Source organism: Sciurus vulgaris, assembly GCF_902686455.1.
Source record: "Sciurus vulgaris genome assembly, chromosome: 11".
Taxonomy (NCBI): domain Eukaryota; kingdom Metazoa; phylum Chordata; class Mammalia; order Rodentia; family Sciuridae; genus Sciurus; species Sciurus vulgaris.
Window position 1 is genome coordinate 5,691,264 of NC_136472.1, and position 22,036 is coordinate 5,713,299.

A 22,036-nucleotide genomic window follows, 5' to 3' on the forward strand; every position below is an offset into this window, starting at 1 on the left:
GATGAGCCCGTTGGATCCGGCTTCAGTAGGAACCCGGGTCCTAGAGTGGGAGGCAGGCGCTTTCTGTGGGTGGCAGCAGCAGGCCCCTTTGTCAGCCAGTGCCCTCAGGCCCAGCCAGGAGAAAACAAGAGGCTTTGGGTCCTGGTGGGCTGGTGGGTCCCAGGTGGGTCAGGTTGGAGGAAGCAGACAGGTGGCCCAGCTGTCCTTGCTTGGAAGGGAGGACAGGTGGGGGCGGGGCTGGCAGCTTTCTGGTCAGCTTTGGCAGAAGCCAGTTCCATCCTAACCCAGATCAACATGCAGCAAACGCACACACACGCAGCCTTACACATGTCACACACATGTCTTTAATATGGCCCGTCTGGGCTTCTAGATCACTCTCTGCATCAGTGAAATCACTGTGCAGTGACTGGTAGGACAAGGACCAGGAGGCACAGACAGATAAGATCTGTCAGCATGCTGGGCAGGGAGCCCTACGGCATGCCAGCCCGCATGTGCGCAGGCCAGCCCTCTGCCCTGGTCCAGCCCGGCCAAAGGGAAAGGGTGAAGCTTTCCTGGGCCAGGGCATCCCTCAGGGGAGCTTAGGGCCTGGACCTGGGTGTGGTGGGCTCTGGAAGGGCCACAGGAAAGCAGGAGCAAGGGAGGAAGCTGGGGGTTGCTTACCTGGGGGGTCTGGGGTGCCGGCAGGGGAAAGCCTGGCAGGTCCACCGTGGGAAGCAGGCAGCCTGCCGCCTGGCTGTGGGACAGTGGTCCGCTGGAGTCCAGGTGGTACCCAGAGGTGGGGTGAGCAAAGACACACTCCCCAGCACCGAGAGCCACGGGCTCCGCATAGCACCGCACGGGCACCCAGGGTGCTCCACCCCAGCACCCATGGGGCCCCCACTGAGCACATGGGCGCCCACCAAGCTCAAGGGCACACCCAGCCACCTGGGGGCAGGAGGGCAGCAAGTCCTGAACTGGGTACAGGCCTGGGACGGCACTGGGCCCTCCATACCCCTTGGCACAGCCTTGGTACTCGGGGTAGCAGTGTCACCACCTGATCCTGGAGGCCAAGGGTTAAAGAAGGGGCGGGCCACTTGCACAGACGGACACCATTTGCAGCCAATGACTCGCAGCCCAGCTGGGGCTGGAGGAGGGGGGGAGGTGGCGGGTCCCAGCCAGCTGGTGGAAGGAATTTCTGGGGAGTGGAGGCTACTGAGCTGCCCAGCAGCCCCTCCGGGGAGGGGAGGGCTCCAGTGGCCTGCAGCTGGGTTGTGCCCCTGGCAAAGCCTTTCTCCACTCTCGACCTCAGTTTCCCCACTTCCCAAGGGGAGTAGCTAGCCTGCAGAGACAGAGATCTGGTGGAGGGACAGGTCACTTTTAGCAGACACAGGCGGGATAGACCCATGAGCTGTGGTGGCCAGGGTGGACCAGTCTTCTGCAGGGTCGCTCCTCCCCAGCTGGTCCCCCTCCCAGGTTCATTGATTGGCAGTCTGAGGCTCCCCCTCCACCAGCCCAGAGCATGGCCTCCTGGCTGGTCTCCACAGCAGCTGCAGCCTGACAATAGACAGACCCACCTGCCGCTGGACAGCAACCTCACCCCTGGCTCCTAGGTCACCTACCAAAGGGGAATGAGGGCCCCTGCCCCATAGCTGGTAATGAGGACCACACCGCATGAGGGGTGTAGGTGGGCTGGCAGGTGCTCAGCCAGCATTAGGTGAGGCTGGGGTTGGTCATGGGGTGCCTTCCAGGCACCTGTAGGGGAAAGACCAGATGCAAGGCCCAGACAAAGACCCCTCTAGACATGATCTGCCCTGCACCTCACCCGCCCTCCCCTGGCCCACGCTGGGCCAGGACACACGCAGTGCTCAGGAAACGGGCTCCTGGAAACCTCACAGACCAGGTGCAGGGGGGTGAGGGGGCGTCTTCCCCAGGGGGGGACAGGGGGCTCCAAGGGGCCCCAGGGGTCTGCACGAGGGATCCACCGGCAGGAGGGGCTGTGCTCGCAGGGCGAGCCCTCTAGACTCCAGGAGGACGGCCCCCAAGCCTTCCTAGGGAGCTGGGGTCGCCTTTCCCTTGAGGTGAGAGCCGCAGGCCAGAGAGCCCTGGGGCTGGGGAACCCGGCTGGGAGGTGAGCTGGAGGGCATTTCCGGAGGAGCCGGACCCCTGTGCCCTCATTTCACCCTCTCCCTGGACTTTTGCCAGGTGCCAGGTGGACGTGCCGGCCGGTGAGCTGTGAGCAGGAACCTGGACTCACCCAGCCTGGCAATGGCTGGGAACTGCTCCTGGGAGGCCCATCCCACCAACAGGGACAAGGCAAGTGCCACCAGGCAGAGGCCACTGGCCTGCCAGAGGCTGCCCCCCACACCCTTCCTCCCAGGCCACCCTCTAGGTCTACTCTGGGGTGGGCATGGGGCTGGCCCTGGTCACCGTCCCTAGGATCCAGTGTCCCCTTCAGTGAGGCAAGCACAGAAAGTCCCATTGGTGCTGACCCTGGGTCGTCCTTGGCCAGTCTTGAAAGGTCTCATCTCATTCCTTCCCTGCGGAGGGGGCAGTCACCATTTACCATGGCCAGGGCCTGCCCGGAAGGCCTGTACGCTGGCCTCTGGGCGTTGCCAGTGTGGAGTGCTCCACCGAGCCGTGCCTGAGACTCCGACAAGCCCTTCAGACTGACCCACCTCCTCCTGCCCTGCCCCTCCCCTTGAAAAGTCTGGAATTTTCTTCAGAATCCCTGGTAGGACACTCTCAGATTGGAAAGACCCTGGAATCAAGCAGCTCAGCCTCCTCACTGAAGGAAACCGAGGCCGACCCCAGGGTGGTGACCTGCCCCCTCCCAGCTCCTGGGGTCCCGCCCCTCGTCCTTGCCCCTTTCTCTGCTCCCCACTGGGCCCACTGTGAAGTGATGGCAGCCCAGGAGGCAGAGACTGGCTGGGCTGGGGGGTGTCTCCAGAAGTCCCCGGAACAGAGACGGCTCTCGGGGAGGGGGCAGGCTCCAGAGCGGGAGTTTTACAAGGCCTCGTGTGGCTGGGAACAGCTCCCACCCTGTGACTCAGCCGGCCCCCCTCCCCTTCGAGGAGGGGATTGCAGGATTTTTCCAGCTTGCAAGAGGCAAGAGTGCTCTGACATGGCTCTGTCCACCCGCTGTCCCCTGCAGTCAAGTTCCCTCCCAGTGGCGGGCTGGTCTTCCCTGGACCTGTCTGTCCCTGCTGAGTGGAACTCCCAAGACACCCCCAGGAAGGGAAGCAGGGCGCAGCTAACAGTGGGATGGGGTGGTCAACAGAGGCGGACAGAGCTCTTGCTGTGGCTGGTGGTGATCCCGTAACGACACGGCTCTGACCTCCGGGGTCTCCTGGAGTTCTGCCAACACCCTCCAGTTCCTGTTTGCAGAATCCCTTGAGGGGGCCAGGCCAGAGAAGCCTACCCTTGGCTAGGGGACATCAACAGCAGCTTCTCAGGCTCCTGTTTTCTGCCAGAGCCTTCTGGAAGATGGCAGAAAGGGTCCTTAGTTTTGTTGGAGAGTCCTGAGTGGCAGGCATGGACACCAGCCTCAGGGAGAGTGCTGGGATGGATTGATAATGTCTGCAGGGGCGTGGGGAAGGGAGTGACTTTCGGGAATTCGGTTGAAAACACCCCTGCTGGGCTGTTTGGCTGGCCAGTGATTTTAAATGTCCACATAGGAAGATCAGGGCGTTTAGTGCTACAATCTAGGGTTCTGGCACCTCTGAGGAGGGGAGAGGGGAACGGGCCCCTCCACCAGCAGGTCCCCTAACTCCCACAACTGGCTGGAGCACAGCAGGCTGCCCACCTTGATCAGGATGGGTGCTCTTGAGTGCCCACCACTCACCAGTGTCCGGAACCTGGCTCAGCCTTGTGCACTTACACACCAACCCAGGCCCCAGGGACAAGGCTGATACTCGGCCGGGCTGCGCTCTTCTAGCAAAACCTGTTGTAAAATATGAAAGTGCTTCCTATGGCCACTGCCCCCTCCCCAGAGACCCTCTGGGCTTTCCCACAATCCTGGCCCAGCAAGGGGCGCCTCCTCTGATCCCTGTTCTCCCCGTCCCACGGAGAGACCAGGTCCCGTTCCAGCCATGGTCAAGTTCCTTCCACATTTTTTTCCTTACAAGTGATTTTATTTCCTTAGAAATAAGTATTTTCACCTTTTAGTCCTAAAACATTGCAAGAAAATTGCCAGAACAGGAGGGGACACGCCCACAGCCCTTGGCTCCCTCCCTGCACTGCTGACCTTGTGCTGAATGTGCTTCCTCTCCCTGTCCCCCAGAATCACTTGAGAATCAATGGCAGTCGCCAAGTCCCTATGCCTTCGACGTAGCCAGACTGGCCTGAGAACCAGGCTGTTTCCCTGCATGCCCAGAGCACACCTCCACACCCAGCAGACACTGATACAGTACTACCCACCGGCGCTGCAGCCCGTGTCCTCCAAATGTCCCGACAACACGCTCGGTAGCAGTTGCCTGCGTCCAGTGGATGCAGGCTCACAGCACTGCATTATGGGTCTTTAGTCTCCATACATCCAGAAAACGCCCTCCATTCTCCCTTATGCTGCATGACGTGCATTTTGGGAAGTCTGTTCTGACGGGTGGGAATCCTGGAGTGCTCACAGGGACTGAGAGCTGCCATGTCCCTCCTGGAGGCCTGCCCCTCAGTGTGAGCCTCGGGAGGGCGCCTCCTGCTCTGTTTGCCATCAGAGCCAGTGACCCTACAGGCCCTGGACCCAGGTGTCTCGTGGGGACCCTGAGGAGCTGCGGGAGCAGGTCCGCTGCGGCGGGGGAGGGGCGCAGCCACAGCGGTGTCTCCCCTGCACACCTGCAGATGTGTCCCGGCGTGAGCGAGGCCTCGGAGCTCTACAGCCGGGGCTTCCTGACCATCGAGCAGATCGCCATGCTGCCCCCGCCCGCCGTCATGAACTACATCTTCCTGCTGCTCTGCCTGTGCGGCCTGGTGGGCAACGGGCTGGTGCTCTGGTTCTTCGGCTTCTCCATCAAGAGGACCCCCTTCTCCATCTACTTCCTGCACCTGGCCAGCGCCGACAGCGCTTACCTCTTCAGCAAGGCCCTGTTCTCCCTCCTGAACGCGGGGGGCTTCCCGGGCGCCTTCGCCGACTTCGTCCGCAGCGTGTCCCGGGTGGTGGGGCTCTGCACGTTCGTCAGCGGCGTGAGCCTCCTGCCGGCCATCAGCACGGAGCGCTGTGTGTCCGTCATCTTTCCTGCCTGGTATTGGCGCCGGCGGCCCAAGCGCCTGTCGGCCGTGGTCTGCGCCCTGCTCTGGCTGCTGTCCCTGCTGGTCACCGGCATTCACAACTACTTCTGTGTGTTCCTGGGCCATGAAGGCTCCAGGGCGGCCTGCAGGCACATGGACATCGCCCTGGGCGTCCTCCTCTTCCTCATCTTCTGCCCGCTCATGGTGCTGCCCTGCCTGGCCCTCATCCTGCACGTGGAGTGCCGGGCACGGAGGCGCCAGCGGTCGGCCAAGCTCAACCACGTGGTCCTGGCCATGGTCTCCGTCTTCCTCGTCTCCTCCATCTACTTGGGGATCGACTGGTTCCTCTTCTGGGTCTTCCAGATCCCGGCCCCCTTCCCCGAGTACGTCACCGACCTGTGCATCTGCATCAACAGCAGCGCTAAGCCCCTTGTCTACTTCCTGGCCGGGAGGGACAAGTCTCAGCGGCTGTGGGAGCCTCTCAGGGTGGTCTTCCAGCGGGCCCTGAGGGACGGCGCCGAGCTGGGGGAGACCGCGGGCGGCTCGCCCAACACAGTCACCATGGAGATGCAGTGCCCCCCTGGGAATGCCTCCTGAGGGGCCTGCACAGGGGAGCCCGGGCCAGAAGTGGACCCTGGCCCCCAGAGACCCTTTGCCACTGGACAGGAACAGGCGCCTGCCTTGGTGCCCATGTGGGAGGAGGGAGAATGACCTGGCTCAGCCCTTCCTGCCGCCTTCTCCCAGGGCTGGAGGCCCTGGGGGTGGCCGAGAGGCTGAGTGGTCACCAGTGAAGAGACCCTGTGACCTGCAGGCCCCTCCGCCACTCTGCCTCAGTGACCCATTGTACCAAAGTCGCCCCCATGTGGTGGGGTCCCTCCTCGCCCAGGCTGGTCAGCAAAGGGGTGGAGGTGGCCACAGCCCTGCCACTTCCTGCCCTTTGGCCTCATCCCTGGTGGTGGACTGTCCTCGAGATGCTAGCCCGAGGGCGGAGTGTGAGCGGATCTGAACCAAACGGTGCTACCCAGGAGAGGTGTCCATTCATCTGCCTTGCAGCCAAATCTTTCTGCAAACAACATCCCTGTCTCCTCGGTGAATCATTTGGAGACTTTAATGGGGGAAACGCCTGGCCCTGGAGCCCCTCGGGACAGGAAGGACGGCCCTTACTAACTGTGCCCGGTCAACCCTGGGCAGCGTCCCAAGCACTCTGTGTCCTCCAGGCCACTGTGGACCATATGGGCAGCTCCTGGACCGAGTCCCTGGGCTCCAGCCCCCGCACACCCAGAAATGGGCTCTGGCTCTCTTCTGGCCCCTGGGGACTGGCACCGTGGTGTCCAGCAAGCACAGTGGCCCCGTGTAGCCAAAGGACTTTCATAAGACAATGAAATGTTATCAATAAACATTTGTATCTCGCATCGAGGCGGCCGAATGCCCGCGGTCCTCCCTGCGGCCTCTGCCTCCCACGGTGAGGACGGCCAAGGGCAGGGGGAGTGGCCAGCCCGCCCTGCTGGCTCTCCTGAGCCATCTGCTCGGTCCTCCTGCTCTGAGCCTCATCCTCTGGCTGGTTCTGTCCTCCCTGTGGCATGCCAGCCCCTTTCCTGGTGGGTCGTCCACTTGTCTGCCAGAGGGAGTAACCGTCCCGACCCAGAAAACCTGTTTGTGGGTACTCCAGTCCAGCCCTCTGTTGGCTGACACTGTCCCTTCCACAGGGGATGTGGTGGCCCCACAGGGCTCCCTGGAGTAGGTGGCTGCAGCGCTTCCTGCTGCTCTTCTCTGCCCTGACCCCAGGCAGGGCTGGCCCAGTGCCTGGACCTCTCTACGTTCCTCCCGTCGGCCGGGAACCCTCGGGGACACCACCTGGGCCAGGCTGGAGGACTGCTCTCGTGGCTCGCTCAGCCCCACACGAGGACATCCTGGGCCCATGGTCTAGCCTGGGACTCTCTTTGGGGAAACCTGACGGGAACTTGCTCACTCTGAGGCCTGAGGAGAGAGCCCAGGGCGGAGGCATCGGTGGCCCGCCAGGAAGCGTAGCAGGGCCCTTCTCTGGGAGAGCCAGGAGCCGCTTGACCAGTGGGCCTGCCTGCCGGCACCTGGCACCCCACCCGCATGCCCTGAGCCTGCTCTGCCTTAACCTGGGGGACATGGTCCCAGATAGAGCTGACCCCTGCCAAGTCCAGGTGCCTGATGGTCCGCCCCCAGCCAGCCCGACTTGCCCTTCCCGTCCACTCCGACCCTGGACTCTCTCTGCTCCTCTTTCTCACAGTCCTGGCTGGGCCTCCCAGCACAGCCACTGAGCTATGGGAAGGAGGAATCTCTGGATGGAGGGATCTGTGGTTCCAGGGTCTGCAGGTGGGGAAGGTTCTGTGTGCCACCTGCCCTCACCATGCTGAGGTGGAGCATGGGGTGGGCTTCAGGAACAGGCTGGTCCAGGCTCTGGGTCCTTCTGCTGTGCAGATCTTACAGTCCTGCTAGGGAGCTGGGCTTTCCTCCCCTCCACCCGCGGCCCTGGGAGGAGTCTCTGCCCCTCCCAGATCCCCTCACTTTCTGTGCTAATGGCACAGACAACTAAAGGAGTGGATGCGCCGGGCCCACCCCTCCCATCCCTCCCATCCCTCCCTAGGTACTTAATTATTAAAGTGGCTGGAGAAGCCGGGCCGCAGGAGCCAGGTCCAGCTGCCCCCAGCTTCCTTCTTTCTGGTGGACGGCCAGGTGCCCTTAGTTGTGCAGATTTCTGTCCTAACACTTTGGAGCAAGGCCGTCCACAGCAGAGTAGCATGGCACCCATGGAGGTGCTGCTGGGCTGCCTGCTACCCCCAGACCTGCTCCTGACCAGCACAGGACAGGGAGTGGCAGGGGTGGGCAGGAGGGACAGGGCCCCACTTCCTGCACCCACTATCTCTACAGAAATAAGCAGAAAGGCACAGTGACTTCAGATAGCACAAGGATGGACAAGGACAAATTTGAAAGGTCCAGAGTGAGTCTCCGGGAGGCAGAGGGCTGCTACCTACTAGTTGTGGACCTCAGGCTTGCTGTGCCTCAGTTTCCCTGGATGCCACTACACAGACGTCACAGGGCTGGCCTACCTGAGTCCTTGCCCAGCACACTCTGACCAGGCATCAGGGCAAGGGCGTGGTGGGTGGAGGGAAGGACGCGGGTGGCCAGCAGAGGAGAGGCACAAACAGCTGTTCCAGGCTCTGGCCACCAGGGCCACAGCAGGCCCTGGGCCACAGCTTCAGGTAGGTGCCTGGTTTAATCTTCAGGGCAGGGCCACACGGGGCCTGCTGTCAGTGCCAGCTGTGAAAGTTGGGGCTCACCGATGGCATTTCTGACCACGGTCAGCCACACCAAGTGGACAACCATGCTGGAGCCCCACCACCACCACCCAAAGTGTCCCTACAGTGACTGTCCAGTGGCCCTGCAAGCTCTGGCCTCTGACCGTGGCCTCTCCATCAGCAATGCGATGGCAGTTGGATTCTGGAAGATGCCTGAAGTGGACATGCCCAGCACAGCCCCAGGACAACCCAGGACGGACCTGGCTGGTTTCCACAGTTGACGGAGGCCGAGGGCAGATGTGGTCGGGTTCAGGCCGTCGGTGACGGAAGCAGAGGGAGTGGAGGTGGGGAGCCTGGCAGGCAGCAGCCAGCGGAGCCGTGGTCTCTCCTCTCCCCTGTGTCTGACTCAAGGACTCGGGGACCCGCTCCCCACGTCCTGCCCACTGTGGTTTTCACGTAACTTCAGTTTCACATTTTATGTCAGAGTTTTTAAGCCCACGGTCTTTTCACATCTGCATAGCTTGGTTCAGAATCCTGAGCCCCCGTGGGTCCTTCCTCCAGGAACCGCGGCTCCTCTAGAAGGCGGGTAGAGAGGTGGGTCCAGCCTCTCACTGTCGGGGAAGAAGCCCAGGCTCAGGTCAAAGTGCCCCTCAACCTGTCAGTGACCAGCAAACATTGCTGGGACCTTCCAGAATCAGAGCCCCCGAGTGCACCAATGCAAAACAGGCCACTCTAAGCCAGCAGGGCAAAGTCCATGGAATTAACACTCACGGAAAGCCCTGCTTCCATGAGTCAGACCTCCAACATGAAGTTTCCTGGCAATCCAAGAGAAGGCTCACCTACGCAGGAGAATTAAAAAAAAAAAGTCTGTCATTAATTCAGTCAAAGCGTCATTGACATGCAATAGGATGTAATCATTTAATATATGATACACACGAGGCTCTGACCGGAGGATCTATGCCCCTGGCATCAGCAAACCAACACACAGGAGGTGTTCATCCCCCGAGAACATGTCTGCCCCACCCAGAGCTTCCCGTCGCCAGCAGGCAGTCAGTCCAGCGCCTGTCTGGCCCCACCCAAGGCAGCATCCACCTCTGCTTCACGCTGCTCTCGCTTAGCCTCCCGGGCAGAGGTGTGCCCCCCATCAGCCAGGAGTCCTGGTGGCAAGTAACAGAAGGCCCAGATTAATCAAGCTGGGGAGAGGGCAGGTGGGAGTGGGCATGTGTGTTGAAGGGAATTTATTGACTCACGTACCAGAGAAAGGAAATAAGCATATAATTTAAAAAAGAAAAGAAAAGAAAAGAAAAACTCCCACTTGGAAGAGAAAAGAACAAAAACAGTACCCAGCGGTTCTTGGCGGAAGCATGTTCTATACCAGACAGGACACCGTAAGCACCAGTAGGTCAAGGAAGTCCTTGGTCCGCCAACCAGCTGGTAGCCAGAACCCAAGATGGCTCCTGGTGGTCACGCCCTTGTGAATTCACATCCCTCTCTGGATACACAGGTGACCTGCTTCTCATCAGTAGGATACAGCAAGGTGATTGGGCACAGTCTCTCCCCTACTAGTATTAGTGCAGCCAGCTGCTGTGTGGGGAGCCGCCATATTGGAAAGGCCCTCATGGCAAGAAGTGGGAGCAGCCTCTGCCACCAGCCAGGCAAGGTATTGAGTCAGTCCAGCAACCCACAGGGTTGTCCTGTCCACAACCACAGGAGCTTTGAAGCAGCTCCCTCCCTCAGACACACCAGCAGGAACCACTTGGTGGTACAGGTTCAAAGGCCAGGAGAGAGCCCCAGGAGGAGCCCTGGTTGCCAGGTTTGGAGCATCTGACAATGCAGACTTCTTGACCTCTTTGTAACTCTTGGCCTTCTTGCTTTGGGTCAGTTTCATGAGCTAGTAACAAAACCCACAACCCCTCTTTGATTGATGATCCTTGAATCTAAACCTCAGCCTTAAGTATCACCTAATCAAGATCAGCTATCCCTCTTGGCTCAGCTGAAACAGCCACCTTGAGACCTCGGAGCGATGAACATCAACAGTTGTGGGAGCGGGAAAACAGAGCTGAGCCACCTCCTGATGCACGTGGCCCACCAGTGTCATCCCTCAGGACCCAGCCAGGTGCACATCACAATGCAGGTATTTGCAAATGGGTGGCTCTTCTTTCTAAATAGTTCAGGTATGGATGGATCCAGGTGTCCAAGAACCCAGAGGCCTCTGTCAAACTACCAGCCATTGGCTAAGACACGCCAGGATCTCTGTGCAAGGCACTGTTCTGGGCACAAATGGTACAAGAGTCCCACAACCCCTGCCTGGGGAATCCTGCAGCCTCCTGAGCCTCCTGTCTCTGTCTCGGGGCCCAAGGTCTCATGTTCTCAGGCTGCGACCGCCTCCTGGAGGCAAGGGCGGGCACAGGATAAAGCTCCTGAGCAAGCCCTGGCCGTCACTGTAGGGTCAACTCCCCAGGCTGTCCAAGCAGACCAGGGCCCCAAGGCACCTCTGTTACCAGGTTCCACACCTGGCCTCCAACCCTCCTCCACTCACATCCGTGTCTAAGCCGCTCCCACACCGAGTTCCCCTTCCTGGGCGGGCCAGCCGGCCAGACAACATGGCGATGGCTCCGGGCCTCCCAGGGCCTGCACCTTTGCTGCTCCACACACACCCTGCAGGCCGATGCTCAGGTGAGGCGCCCGCCTCCACCCGCCCTGAGGAACCTCGTTACATCAGGATTCTTCTCTCACCTGGTGCGAGGTGCACCGCCTCCCTCCCGTGCAATCTCTGGTTCTCAGTGGAGCCAGGAGGCCAGAGAGGGATCATGAGCTTTCAGTGAGGACTCTGCTGGTGGCAGAACTCAAGAGTGGGAAGAAGACTCTGGACTCTGGGTCCCAGGCTGTTTCCTCCCCACCTCTCAGCGAGCAGAGCCTGGGCGAGTCCATTAGCCAGAACGTCTCTGCACACGGGCAGTCGGATGACCCTAATGGCCTTTCCCAGCCCACAAAAGCCCCCATTCCCACTCCACAGACCCCCGGCACCCAAGGTGGGGCCTACTAATGCCCTGAGGTCTTCAGATGGGCAGGAAGGGGTGGTCTCCCACTGCTCCCTACAGGCCCCCAGCCTCACCACCACGTCCCCCGGGGCAGGGAGTGGGCCCATTAGCCCTCAGCGCATCCCAGCCCAGCTCTGCTGCAGCCACGTGGGAGGCAGGGGCAGGGCGGCAGCTTCCTGCATCTATAACAGCTCCCCGTCCCCCCCGCCCCCCACACTCAGGGAGGCCAGCCTCGATTTGCTGGGGTCCTGGGGACAGGGCTCCTGGGGACAGGGCTCCTGAGGCGAGGGCAGCGAAGACAGCCAGGAGCAGGCCTGGCCGATGGGGCAGACGCCGAGGGCTCAGGCCTGAGCAGAGAGTGACAGCAGGGTCTGCTCAGGACCTGGGCTGTGGAGAGCTCCGGGGCCTCCAGGGACCAGAGCCAGGAGGCTGACGCCCTTCCTCAAGGACCGGCGCCACGTCCAGGGGCAGGTGAGAGGCAGGCTTCTTACAATCTGGGTGGAAGTAGGACAGCATGGTGGTTAGGGGTGGTGCCTCGCCACCCGCTAGACCCTCGGCTGGGTGTCCTGGGAAGGCGTCTCAGCCTCTCTGAGCCCTCGTCTCCTAAGGAAAGCAGGGACAATAAACCCACCTCACAAGGCCCTAAAGCCATGGTGAGCACATGACACTGACCCTGGTACCTGCCGCCTTGGAGGTGATGGCAGAGCAGGGACAAGGTGACAAGGAGAGCAGAGTCCAAGGAGAAGAACCCAATCATGTGTCTCCAAAGCAGAGGGCGGGAGATTCGGGGTCCCCAGGGGCGAGTCAGCAGGTCTTCTTTCACACTCGCATGTCTTAGAGTGAGACTGGATTGGCATCTGTGCGGTTTATAACGGTGGAGCGTCCGAGGCAGGATGGACGACATGGCGACGGTCCTGGTGTGAAGAACACCACTGAGTCTGTAGCGTAAGGGACAGGTGTTTAGGGGCAGGAACAGAAAGGGCAGCCCAGGGGTCCCTGTGCAGCCAGGCCGGCATGAGCGCAGAGCGTATGTGTTAATTTATTTTTCATTAGAGGAGAGTGTGAACTTCAGTGCCTTCTCCAACAGAGAGAGAGGGAGAGAGGGAGACATGGAGAGTGAGGGGAGGGGGAGGGGGAGAGGAGGAGGGAGGAGGGGGGGGGGGAGGAGAGGGGGAGGGAGAAAGGGAGGGAGAGAGGGGGAGGGAGAGAGACGTGGAGAGTGAGGGGAGGGGGAGAGGAGGAGGGAGGAGGGGAGGGGGAGGGGAGGGGGAGGGGAGGGGGAGGGAGAGAGGGAGGGAGAGAGGGGGAGGGGAGAGAGAAGGGGAGGGAGAGAGAGGGGGAGGGAGAGAGACATGGAGAGTGAGGGGAGGGGAGGGGGAGGGGGAGAGGGAAGGAGAGAGAGGGGAGGGGGAGGGAGAGAGGGAGGGAGAGAGAGTGCAATTGAGATCGCAGTGAATCTTAAAATTGGGCTCATTTCTTCATCGCAAGTAGAGGAAACAGAAAATCCTTTTAAAATCAGAAATATGTTGAACTCGGCGACAGGGGATGGAAAGAGTCCACAAACACCCCAAAGGGCCAAACCCCAGAAGAGAGCAAGGACCCGCCTAGGTAGGAAGCCCGCGCCCGAGCCCACAGGTGCAGTTCCAGGCCTGAGCGGAGGTGGCCTCCTTCCCTGCTGCGCCGTTGGTGGCTGAGGGTAACTGACATCTGTGGGGACACCTCCCAGCTCCCGTGGGGACGGAAAGCAAGCCTCAACCCAGTTCACGGAGCCCCAAGGGCAGCCCAGGGGAACCGTGTGACCCCAAGGCTCCTCAGACACTCAGCAAGTGAGTCGAGTGCTCACCCTGAGCTGGGCAAGGCCCCGGGCTGGACTTGACCCCCACGCTCCTCCAAGAGGGCGCTGGGAGTGGCCACCCGGCCACAGGTGCTCCTGAGGCAACAGGGCTGGCACAGGCCTGGCTGCAACTCCCCTCCCGCCCAGTCCAGGGTCAGCCCCACAGGCAGCCGCGTGGCCACAGCACTTGGCTCTCCTCAGAGCACCCCCTTCTCTTGAGATCCCTACTCCAAGCGCATCTGCAAAGAGCCATTTCTGAGTAAGTGCCTGTGATCAGGCCCTGGAGCAGGGCCGTAGCTTCCAGGGGCCACGGTTGACCCCTGCAGACGCTGCCTGGGTGCCAGGCCGTTCACAGGCTCCCTCCGTCCCGTCGAGTCTGTATCGCACCTTTATGCCTTGCAGGTGTGGTGCCAGGGACCGTGGACAGACAGCCACAGCCGCACCCTTGCTGGCCTGCACGTGCACTGGGGAACTGAAGCCTGTCGGTGGGGACCAGGGAGGGAGGTTTGGAGTGACAGGGCAGACACCGCTAGGCTCCTGCCTTGGGGGGCGGGGTGCACAAACACTTATTGAGCGCCACAGTGTGCCAGACCCTGAGGCAAGGACAGCTGAGATGCCCACCTGCACCTGGGCCAGACCCGCTCCTGCCTCACAGCCTGCTGCCTGCAGCGCCCGGGCGCTTCCCAGCTCACGGCCAGTTTCTCCATGTGCTCGAGTCCATGGTTTTTATTAGAAAAGATTCACAGTCTCGGCTTCAGTCAGGATAAGGGCTGCTCTCTCTCCGGAGCCCCCCAAAGCTCCCTCCCTCCAGCCCCAGGTTCCAACCTCCCGTCCCCTTCCCTGAACAGGAGGGTGCTGGGAAGAGCAGGCATCCTCCATTCATGCGCCCGACCGCACCACCGGGCTCCCAGCAGGACCCTGGCTCTGCTGGGTGCGGGTCCCTTCACCTCTCCTGCCTGTCCTCTTCACCTGTCCCTCCAGACCTCACTCCCCTGTCCCCAGCCCACTCACACCAGCAGCCACCACTTTCCCTCAGCCCCACGCTGGTGCACAGAGCATCCAGGGCTCTCTGCAGGTGAGGGCTGGCCCGCCCAAAGCGCCCGCCCAGCCCCTGCTTGCTCAGTCCTTCAGAGCCACATAGGAGAGCCCCGGTCAGCCTGCCAGCCTCCAGCATTCTCTGGAGCGGCCTGTGCGCCTTGCTCCTGGAGGGTCCCCGGCAGACACCGCCAGGAGGGGGCCCAGAGCAGGTCTCTTCCCAGCACCTCAGCCCTGCCTGGAACAGCACCTGGGCACAGGTGTGTTTCCCAGGGGAGCTTCCTAGTGACACTTAGGGAGAAGCCCATGTGCCCCAGGCCTCTGACCCTCACCGGGCATCTCTGTCCTGTCCAGGCACCCCAGCAGGGTGGGAGGAGAGGGGGATGGATGCTCCTCCCACGCCCCCAACCCCGGCAGAGGGCTTCCAGCGTACCTCTTAATCTGGCGCCTGAAGGGACGTGCATTCACCAAGCCCTGCCTCTGGCCCAGGGACCCCACGTATGTGCAGACGACCAAGAGGTAGCCACGGGGCTCCACAGAACAGACTGGGGTTCCCGCAAGCTGGAGGGGGCGGGCGCCCGAGGCCCTGTGGGAGGAGCCCGCTCCACCCACCAGACCAGCACCGTCCCTCCTGACTGCTACCCCTGCCGCAGAGCTCCTGGGCGCACTGGCCTGGGGCCCTGCCCCGCTGGTTACGCCCCGGGGTGGCAGGGAAGTGTGTCAGCTCTGTGTCCCCACAGAGGTGTGTTCATGAGGATGGGGCTTTCGCCACCCCGGCCTTGCCAAATGTGTGCTGAGTGTGCAAGGTACTCACGTGCGGCTGTGTGGGCACCGTGCGCGCGCGTGTGTGCCGCATACATGTGTGTACGCATGTCGTGGGGGCTACACACGTGTATACGTGTGCACATACACTGTGCTATACTCATAAGCTGCCACTATGTTATATACACTGTGCTGTGTATTATATCTACTACATCTTATGTACTAAAAAACGGCTGTTATGTGTGTGTATGTGTGATCCACAGACTTAGGTCTCTAATGAATGTGTCCACGTGTGCCTGGCTTATTGTTTAGATTGTGTTGAATGCCAAGCAGCGGCGTGGCATTGCTGCAACGGGCACCCTGGCGGTGGGCACTGTGCATTGGTAACCGTATCCCACTGTGGCTACAAAGAAGTGCCGGAGGAACTTCTTTGCTTGGAGTCCGCCCGAGCCAGGAAGGCAGGGAGGGACGGCTCAGGCTCCACAGGCCCCAGCTGACACCCATGGCCCAGGAGCCTCAGCTGCGGCTCCAGGGGGTCGGGGCAGGGCCCGGAGGGGTCGCGGGTAGCAGGTGGCCCGGGAAGGCAGAGTGGGCAGCAAGCTGGAGCGGCCGTGGCCTCAGCTCTGCACACTTGCCAGGCGCAGAATCTGAATTGGCAACCGCTGGCCCGACAGCAAGTCTCCAAGCCAAGAGACGAATCCATCAGGAACCTGCTCCTGGACCCACGGACCCTTTCAATTCTCAACAGAGGCTGATGCCAAGAGCACCCACGCCCGCTTGGGGCTCCACCGGAAAGGCCTGCTACCCGGGAGGAGATGCCCAGCGCCTGCAGAGCACAAGGGACCCTGTGCAAACTTGATATCAGCTTCAATGGACTTCATGCTTTTAAAAAATATGAAGAACACCTCTGCATAAAAGGCAGAAGGCATCACTACTACGTGATGACCTCGAGTTTGTCCTCGTGCAACAGGTCTTCAAGGGGGACAGAGAGAAAATGACCCAACTGCAACCATTATGGACCAAGGTTTAAGCAGACGTAAGATTAGGATAATAATACTTCAAACAACACGACTGCGAAAGCTCAATCAAATATGTACGTAAAGAAAACAAAATCCACCACCTACTAGGCTACAAAGTAAGTCTCAACAAATATTTTTTAAATGACATTATCTACCTCAGTGCAGTAATGTTAAACACCAACAGAGATAGCCAAAATCATGCTTTTAAAAATATATTTCTGTATGTGAATCTATAATGTATGTAAATTTACATTGAAATTTTAAATATTTAAAATAGTTTTACATTTGAAAATATCTACCTATGAAGAACCATAAAAACGCTGCGTATCTAAACTCATGAAACATCTATGGAAATAGTTGGTGCTATGTTTGTAGCTCTAAATACCAGTTATGAAAAGACAATTTGGGTGCAGTAGTGCATGCCTGTAATCCCAGCAACTCAGGAGGCTGAGGTAGGAGGATTGCAAGTTCAAGGCTAGACTCAGCACCTTAGCAAGGTCCTGAGCAACTGAGAAAGACCCGGTCTCGACATAAAAATAAAAAGGTCTGGGGATGTGGCTCCATGGTTAAGTGCCTCTGGGTTCAATCCCTGGAACCAAAAAAAAGTCTTAAAATCTGAATTAATTAACTAAGCATTCAATCCAAGGAAAAGAACCACAAGGAAAGCAAAAAATATGGTAGAAATAAAATACAACCTGAGGACATGGGAAGTGGAAAAAAAAAACCCATAGACACACCAGCCTCTGACAAAAGTGTATCTGGCAAACCAAGAAAAAAAAGGGAAGAAAGTGGAGGATGGGGAGGGACAGAGCTCAGCTGAGTCACGTTGAAAAGTGCCAGTCAGGAGACCAAGGAAAGAGCTAAAGGAAAAGACGTGTGCACTGACGCCGACAGTTAAGTCACATAGACCTAACACACTGCAGACGCTGGATCTGTAGTGCTGCTTCAAAGCCACACACGTCCCTCCACTCACAGAAAAATGCCCAGCCAGATGGCCTTACCTTCTGTCAAACTGTCAAAGAAAGACAATCCTTACACGACACGGATCGTTCTAGAGGGTGGAATCACAGGGTGATCTCTCTGGCTCGTTTATGAAGCCAATATAACCTTACAACACTGAAATTAAAACAGCCAGGGATAGCACCAGAAGCACAAGCTGGGGGCCAGTCTCACTGATGGACAGGGCTGAAATGACTCCAAATAAAATCAGAGTGAACTAGAAAAGAGAATCCAGGAAACTATAGTAGTTTATCCTGGAAATAGAAGGGTGAATAAATGTCAGAAAAAACTCTCAACATGTATTCATTGCATAAAGACCAGGACGGTGACCTCTGAGAGGACACAAATGTGAGAGGCAAGTCCTCCAATGACCCTGGCTTTCTGCCTGGAAGTACTTTCTGGACAGGAGCACAGGATGTGGGAGAAGCCAGGTAGAGCATGAGTTGAAGATTCAGAAACTATACTTTGGGTAGCTTGGAGGGCTGGAATTTGTGAGTCTCAGAGGGGAAGGGGATGGGCTATCCAGAGGAAGAGCTCCAAAATTCTGCATGGGGACCCCCCCTTGAGTCTTTGGCTGAAAACTAAGCTGTGTTCCGGACAAAGTGACATGAAACTGGACCAGAAACATCTATGAACTAGCTGTCAGCTGAACAATTCCCAGAGCCCACACAGGGCCAGGATACCTTCAAGTTCTGATAAACCAGAGCACAGCGACTTCACCCAATGGGTGAGGCATTCAGCAAGAAGCCCAGAAAAGCCACCTGACTAGCCACTTTAACCAGCTCTAACAAAGCTAACAGGTCTCAAAAAGATCACATTCACCTTCAGCAAATTAAATACCCACTAGAAGAAAGCCCACCCCTTTTTCATAAAGACAAAAAAATTTAGAAACATTTAATGATGTTAAACAATGTCCAGAATCTAGTCGAGTATCACTAGACATGTGATTAGCAGGAAAAGGGGACAAGAACCAAGAGCAACATTAGGAAATGTAAAGAGACCAGGAAATGGCAGAGGTGACGAGATTAGCAGGTAGGGTGTTTTAAAGAGTTATAAAAAACACCCAGAAGCTTAAAGGAAAGTATGAACACAATAAAGAGAGAAACAACATACAGCTAAGAACCAAATGCAACTTTTATAGCTGAAAATATAGTATGTGGAACAAGTAGATAAAAAATCATAAACCCTCAGGTCCCTGGCAAGCTTGGCAAACACTACGAATCACAAAGGAAACCGGCCAAGGGCATAGCATATCTCCATGCCAAACCGGTGATAAAGAGAAGACCTCAAAAACAGCCAGAGAAAATAAAACGAAGATGAGAACAACTGTGCGATTCTTGCAGAAGTTATGCAAGACAAAGACTGTGGACTAACATCTTCGAAGTCCTCGAAGTGGTGGTAGAATTCTTTATCTAGAGGAAAGACCCATCAAAATCAGGGTGACACCAGGCAGGGGAGCACACCTGCAATTCTTGCAACTTGGGAGGCTGAGGTAGGAGGATTGTGAGTTTGAGGCCAGCCTAGGTATATCAGCAAAACCTGTCTCCAAATAAAAAATAAAGGCCAGGAGACGGCACACACCTGTAATCCCAGCAAATCAGGAGACTGAGGCAGGAGGATCACAAGTTCAAAGCCAGTATCAGCAACTCAGTGAAGCCATAAGCAACTTAATATGACCCTGTCTCAAAATAAAAAAAAAAAAAAAAATTAAAAGTGCCAGGGATGTGGCTCAGTGGCTAAGTGGCCCTGGGTTCAATCCTCTGGACCAAAAAATAAAATTAAAATTAAATTATATAAAAAATGAAAAAGGCTTGGGATGTAGCTCAGTGGTAGAGTGCCCCTGGGTTCGGTCCCCAGTACTGTAAATAGACAGGAAAAAGGAAAAGGGAAGTGGAGGGGAGGTGACACACCACATACAAAAATCAATTCAAACTGGACCAGTGACCTAAAAATAAAAGCTAAAATCATACAATTATTAGAAGAGAACATGATCTTCATGACCTTGGATTTGGCAATGGGTTCTTAGGTGTGGCACCAAAAGAAAAAAATATACAAATCAGACTTCATCAAAAGTAAGAGTCTTTTGCACCTCAAAGGATGCCAGCAAGAGAGCAGAAGGTCAACCTACTGCATGGGAGAAAAAGATTTGCATCATATCTCATAAGGGTACACAATTTACAGAGAACTCTAATAACTCGATGACAAGACAACCTGATCTTAAAAACAGAAAAAAGTTTCCGATCAGATATTTTTCCAAAGATATACACATGGCCCATAAGTACATGAAAGGAATTTTAACATCATTAATTTATTAGAAAAATGCTAACCAAAACCACCATGACCATACCACTTTCCGTAGACACCCACTGGGAAAGCTACAATCAAAAAATGATAATAACAATAACAGTGAGAAAATCGAAGCCTTCATATATCGCTGGTGTCCAGTTTACCCAGGGGCTGAGTGACAGTAAGAACTCGCCAGGGTGCTCCGAGTGAATGAGCTAGTGAGTTAACAGTTGAGTGCATGGACTGACAGGACCCACCCAATGCCCATGTCATCAGCAAGCCTCTTGGACCTTCAATCTCTGCCCCAAGTCCAACTGCTTCTCATGACCCGCACTGCTGGGCCCCAGGTCAACTGCTCTGTCACCAGCATCAGCATGCTCGTTGGTCTCTCAGGCTCTACTCTTGAACTTCTAAATCCATTCTCCATCCAGCAACATTTATTGTCAAGATCACAGTTCCAGACGGGTCTGGTGGTGCACGCCTGTGAGCCCAGCTACTCAGGATGCTGAGGCAGAGGATCACAAGTTCAAGGCCAGCCCTGGCAACTCAGCGAGACCCTGTCTCAGAATAAAAGACCTGTGGATATAATAATGTCTCAAAATAGAAGGACAGGGGGTGTAACCCAGTGATAGAGCACCCCTGGACTACAAAAAATTACAGTTCTCATGCCAGATATGGATTGATGTAGGGAGGATGTCAAAAAGCAATAAGTATTTCAAAAACTATAAATAAAAAACTCATTATGTGTAACTATGACTATAAAATGATATAGTATCAGCAAAAACCACTCAAACAATATCTAGAAATTAACACATTAAAATGTGTAAAACTTTTGTATAGAAAATTCCAAAGTTATTATTAGTTGTACTTAAGATTGTAAGGAAAGATCCAAGACCAGAGAGACAGTTCCTGCCATGGACACGACTTAGCATTATAAAGGTGATGTGTAGGTGCTATGAACTTCCACTGGAAACTTAGACTTTTGGAGGAAAAAATTTTGAAATTTGCTCTGGAATGTATAAGGAAAAATTAAGATTTACAAATGGCTCCTTCAATTCTAAAAAAGAAAGGAAAAGAAGGGAGATTCATACCAGAAAATAAAACGACCTATCGTAAAGCCGTATTAAGAAGAAATGTAGAACAGACAGGCAAACCTATGCTACAGAACAGGAGAGAGAAGCAGTACCACACCTAGGATTTCACACGGGTGCACATTCCTCCTCCAGGGATGAACCAGACTCCCAACAGCAGCTGGAACGCAGAGCCGGCGCTGAGCGGCTCCAGAGGCCGGGCGCTGCGGGAGGTCTACCTGGCGGCGAGTGCCCTGGCCATGTTCGCCTGCGTGTGTGGGGCGGCAGGCAACAGTGTCGTGGTCTGGCTGCTGAGCGCCGGCCCGCGCAGGACCCCCTTCTGCGTCTACATGCTCAACCTGGCGGCGGCCGACCTCCTCTTCCTCCTCTGCATGGCCTCGGAGCTGAGCCTGGAGACCCCGGCCCTGGCCGACAGGTTCGCCAAAGCCTACGAGGCGGTGAGGCGCGTCAAGTACTTCGCCTACACCACCAGCCTGAGCCTGCTCACGGCCATCAGCGCCCAGCGCTGCCTGGCCGTCCTCTTCCCGGTCTGGTACAAGAGCCGCCGCCCCCGGCACCTGTCCGCGGCGGTGAGCGCCCTGCTCTGGGCGCTGTTCCTGCTCATGAACCTGCTGGCCTCCGTCTTCTGCAGCAAGTTCTGGCAGCACAGTGAAAGCCAGTGCTTCACGGTGGACATGGTCTTGAGCACCCTCATCGTAGGGGTCTTCACGCCTGTGATGGCCGTGTCCGGACTCACCCTCTACGTCCGGGTGCGCAGGAGCGCTCTGCTGCGGCGGCGGAAGCCCCGGCGGCTGCTGCTGGTCATCCTGGCCTCGGTCCTGGTGTTCCTGGTCTGCTCCCTGCCCCTCGGCCTCTACTGGTTCGTCCTGTATTGGCTGCCGCTGCCGCCAGAGGCAGAGCTCCTGTGTATCTGCCTGGCGCGCCTCTCCTCCGCCGTAGGCAGCAGCGCCAACCCCGTCATCTACTTCCTGGTGGGCAGCCAGAGGACCAAGAGGCTGGCCGAGCCCCTGCAGGCCGTGCTGGGCCGGGCGCTGCAGGAGGAGCCGGAGCTGGAGGGGAGGGAGACTCCATCCACAGGGACCAACTCGGGGCTCTGAGTGGCCACCTCTCCTCCCGCCCAGGCCCGTGTGTGGCCCTCCCTGCCTGCCGCCCAGGCCCGCGCCTGGGCTTCCTGGCCCAGAGCTGCTTCCAATCCCTTCCTTGCAAACCCCAGCTGGCCTACTGCAGGGGACCCCAAAAGCTCCGCAGCTCATGGTGCTGGGGCTGCATTTCCATCTGCCAAAGCCCCCCACCCTGGCCACACTGCTGGATCCCAGCTGGGGAGGAGGGACTGCCTCGTGCACAGCCCACCGCAGGCTGCACACCAGTCCTGTTTCAAGCTGTCAGGGAGGCGTCTCTGCAGGCGGGGAACAGGCACCTCGGGGGTGTCCATCTCTCTGGTCGCACTCCTCCCTAAGCCGGCATCTTTGTCTACGTGCTGGGTAGTGCCTTGTGTGCTGTGCAG

At 57.5% G+C, this 22,036-nt stretch overlaps 2 protein-coding genes across 2 annotated transcripts in view; both read left to right on the top strand.

The window, feature by feature from the left end:
* MRGPRF (MAS related GPR family member F) overlaps positions 1-6,572 on the top strand; it is a 7,576-nt gene extending 1,004 nt beyond the window's left edge. Inside the window, exons 2-3 of the mRNA XM_079104964.1 lie at positions 2,182-2,292; positions 4,810-6,572. Coding sequence (XP_078961090.1) covers positions 2,245-2,292; positions 4,810-5,793 — 1,032 coding nt within the window. The 5' untranslated portion in view covers positions 2,182-2,244 and the 3' untranslated portion in view covers positions 5,794-6,572. The remainder of the gene's footprint in view (positions 1-2,181; positions 2,293-4,809) is intronic.
* Positions 6,573-11,795: 5,223 nt separating this feature from the next.
* On the top strand, positions 11,796-21,711 carry MRGPRD (MAS related GPR family member D). The gene is made up of 2 exons (XM_079104965.1): positions 11,796-11,977; positions 20,668-21,711. Exon 2 carries the CDS (start codon positions 20,670-20,672, stop codon positions 21,627-21,629), a length of 960 nt encoding a protein of 319 aa, XP_078961091.1. The 5' UTR covers positions 11,796-11,977; positions 20,668-20,669; the 3' UTR covers positions 21,630-21,711.
* Positions 21,712-22,036: the final 325 nt, after the last annotated feature.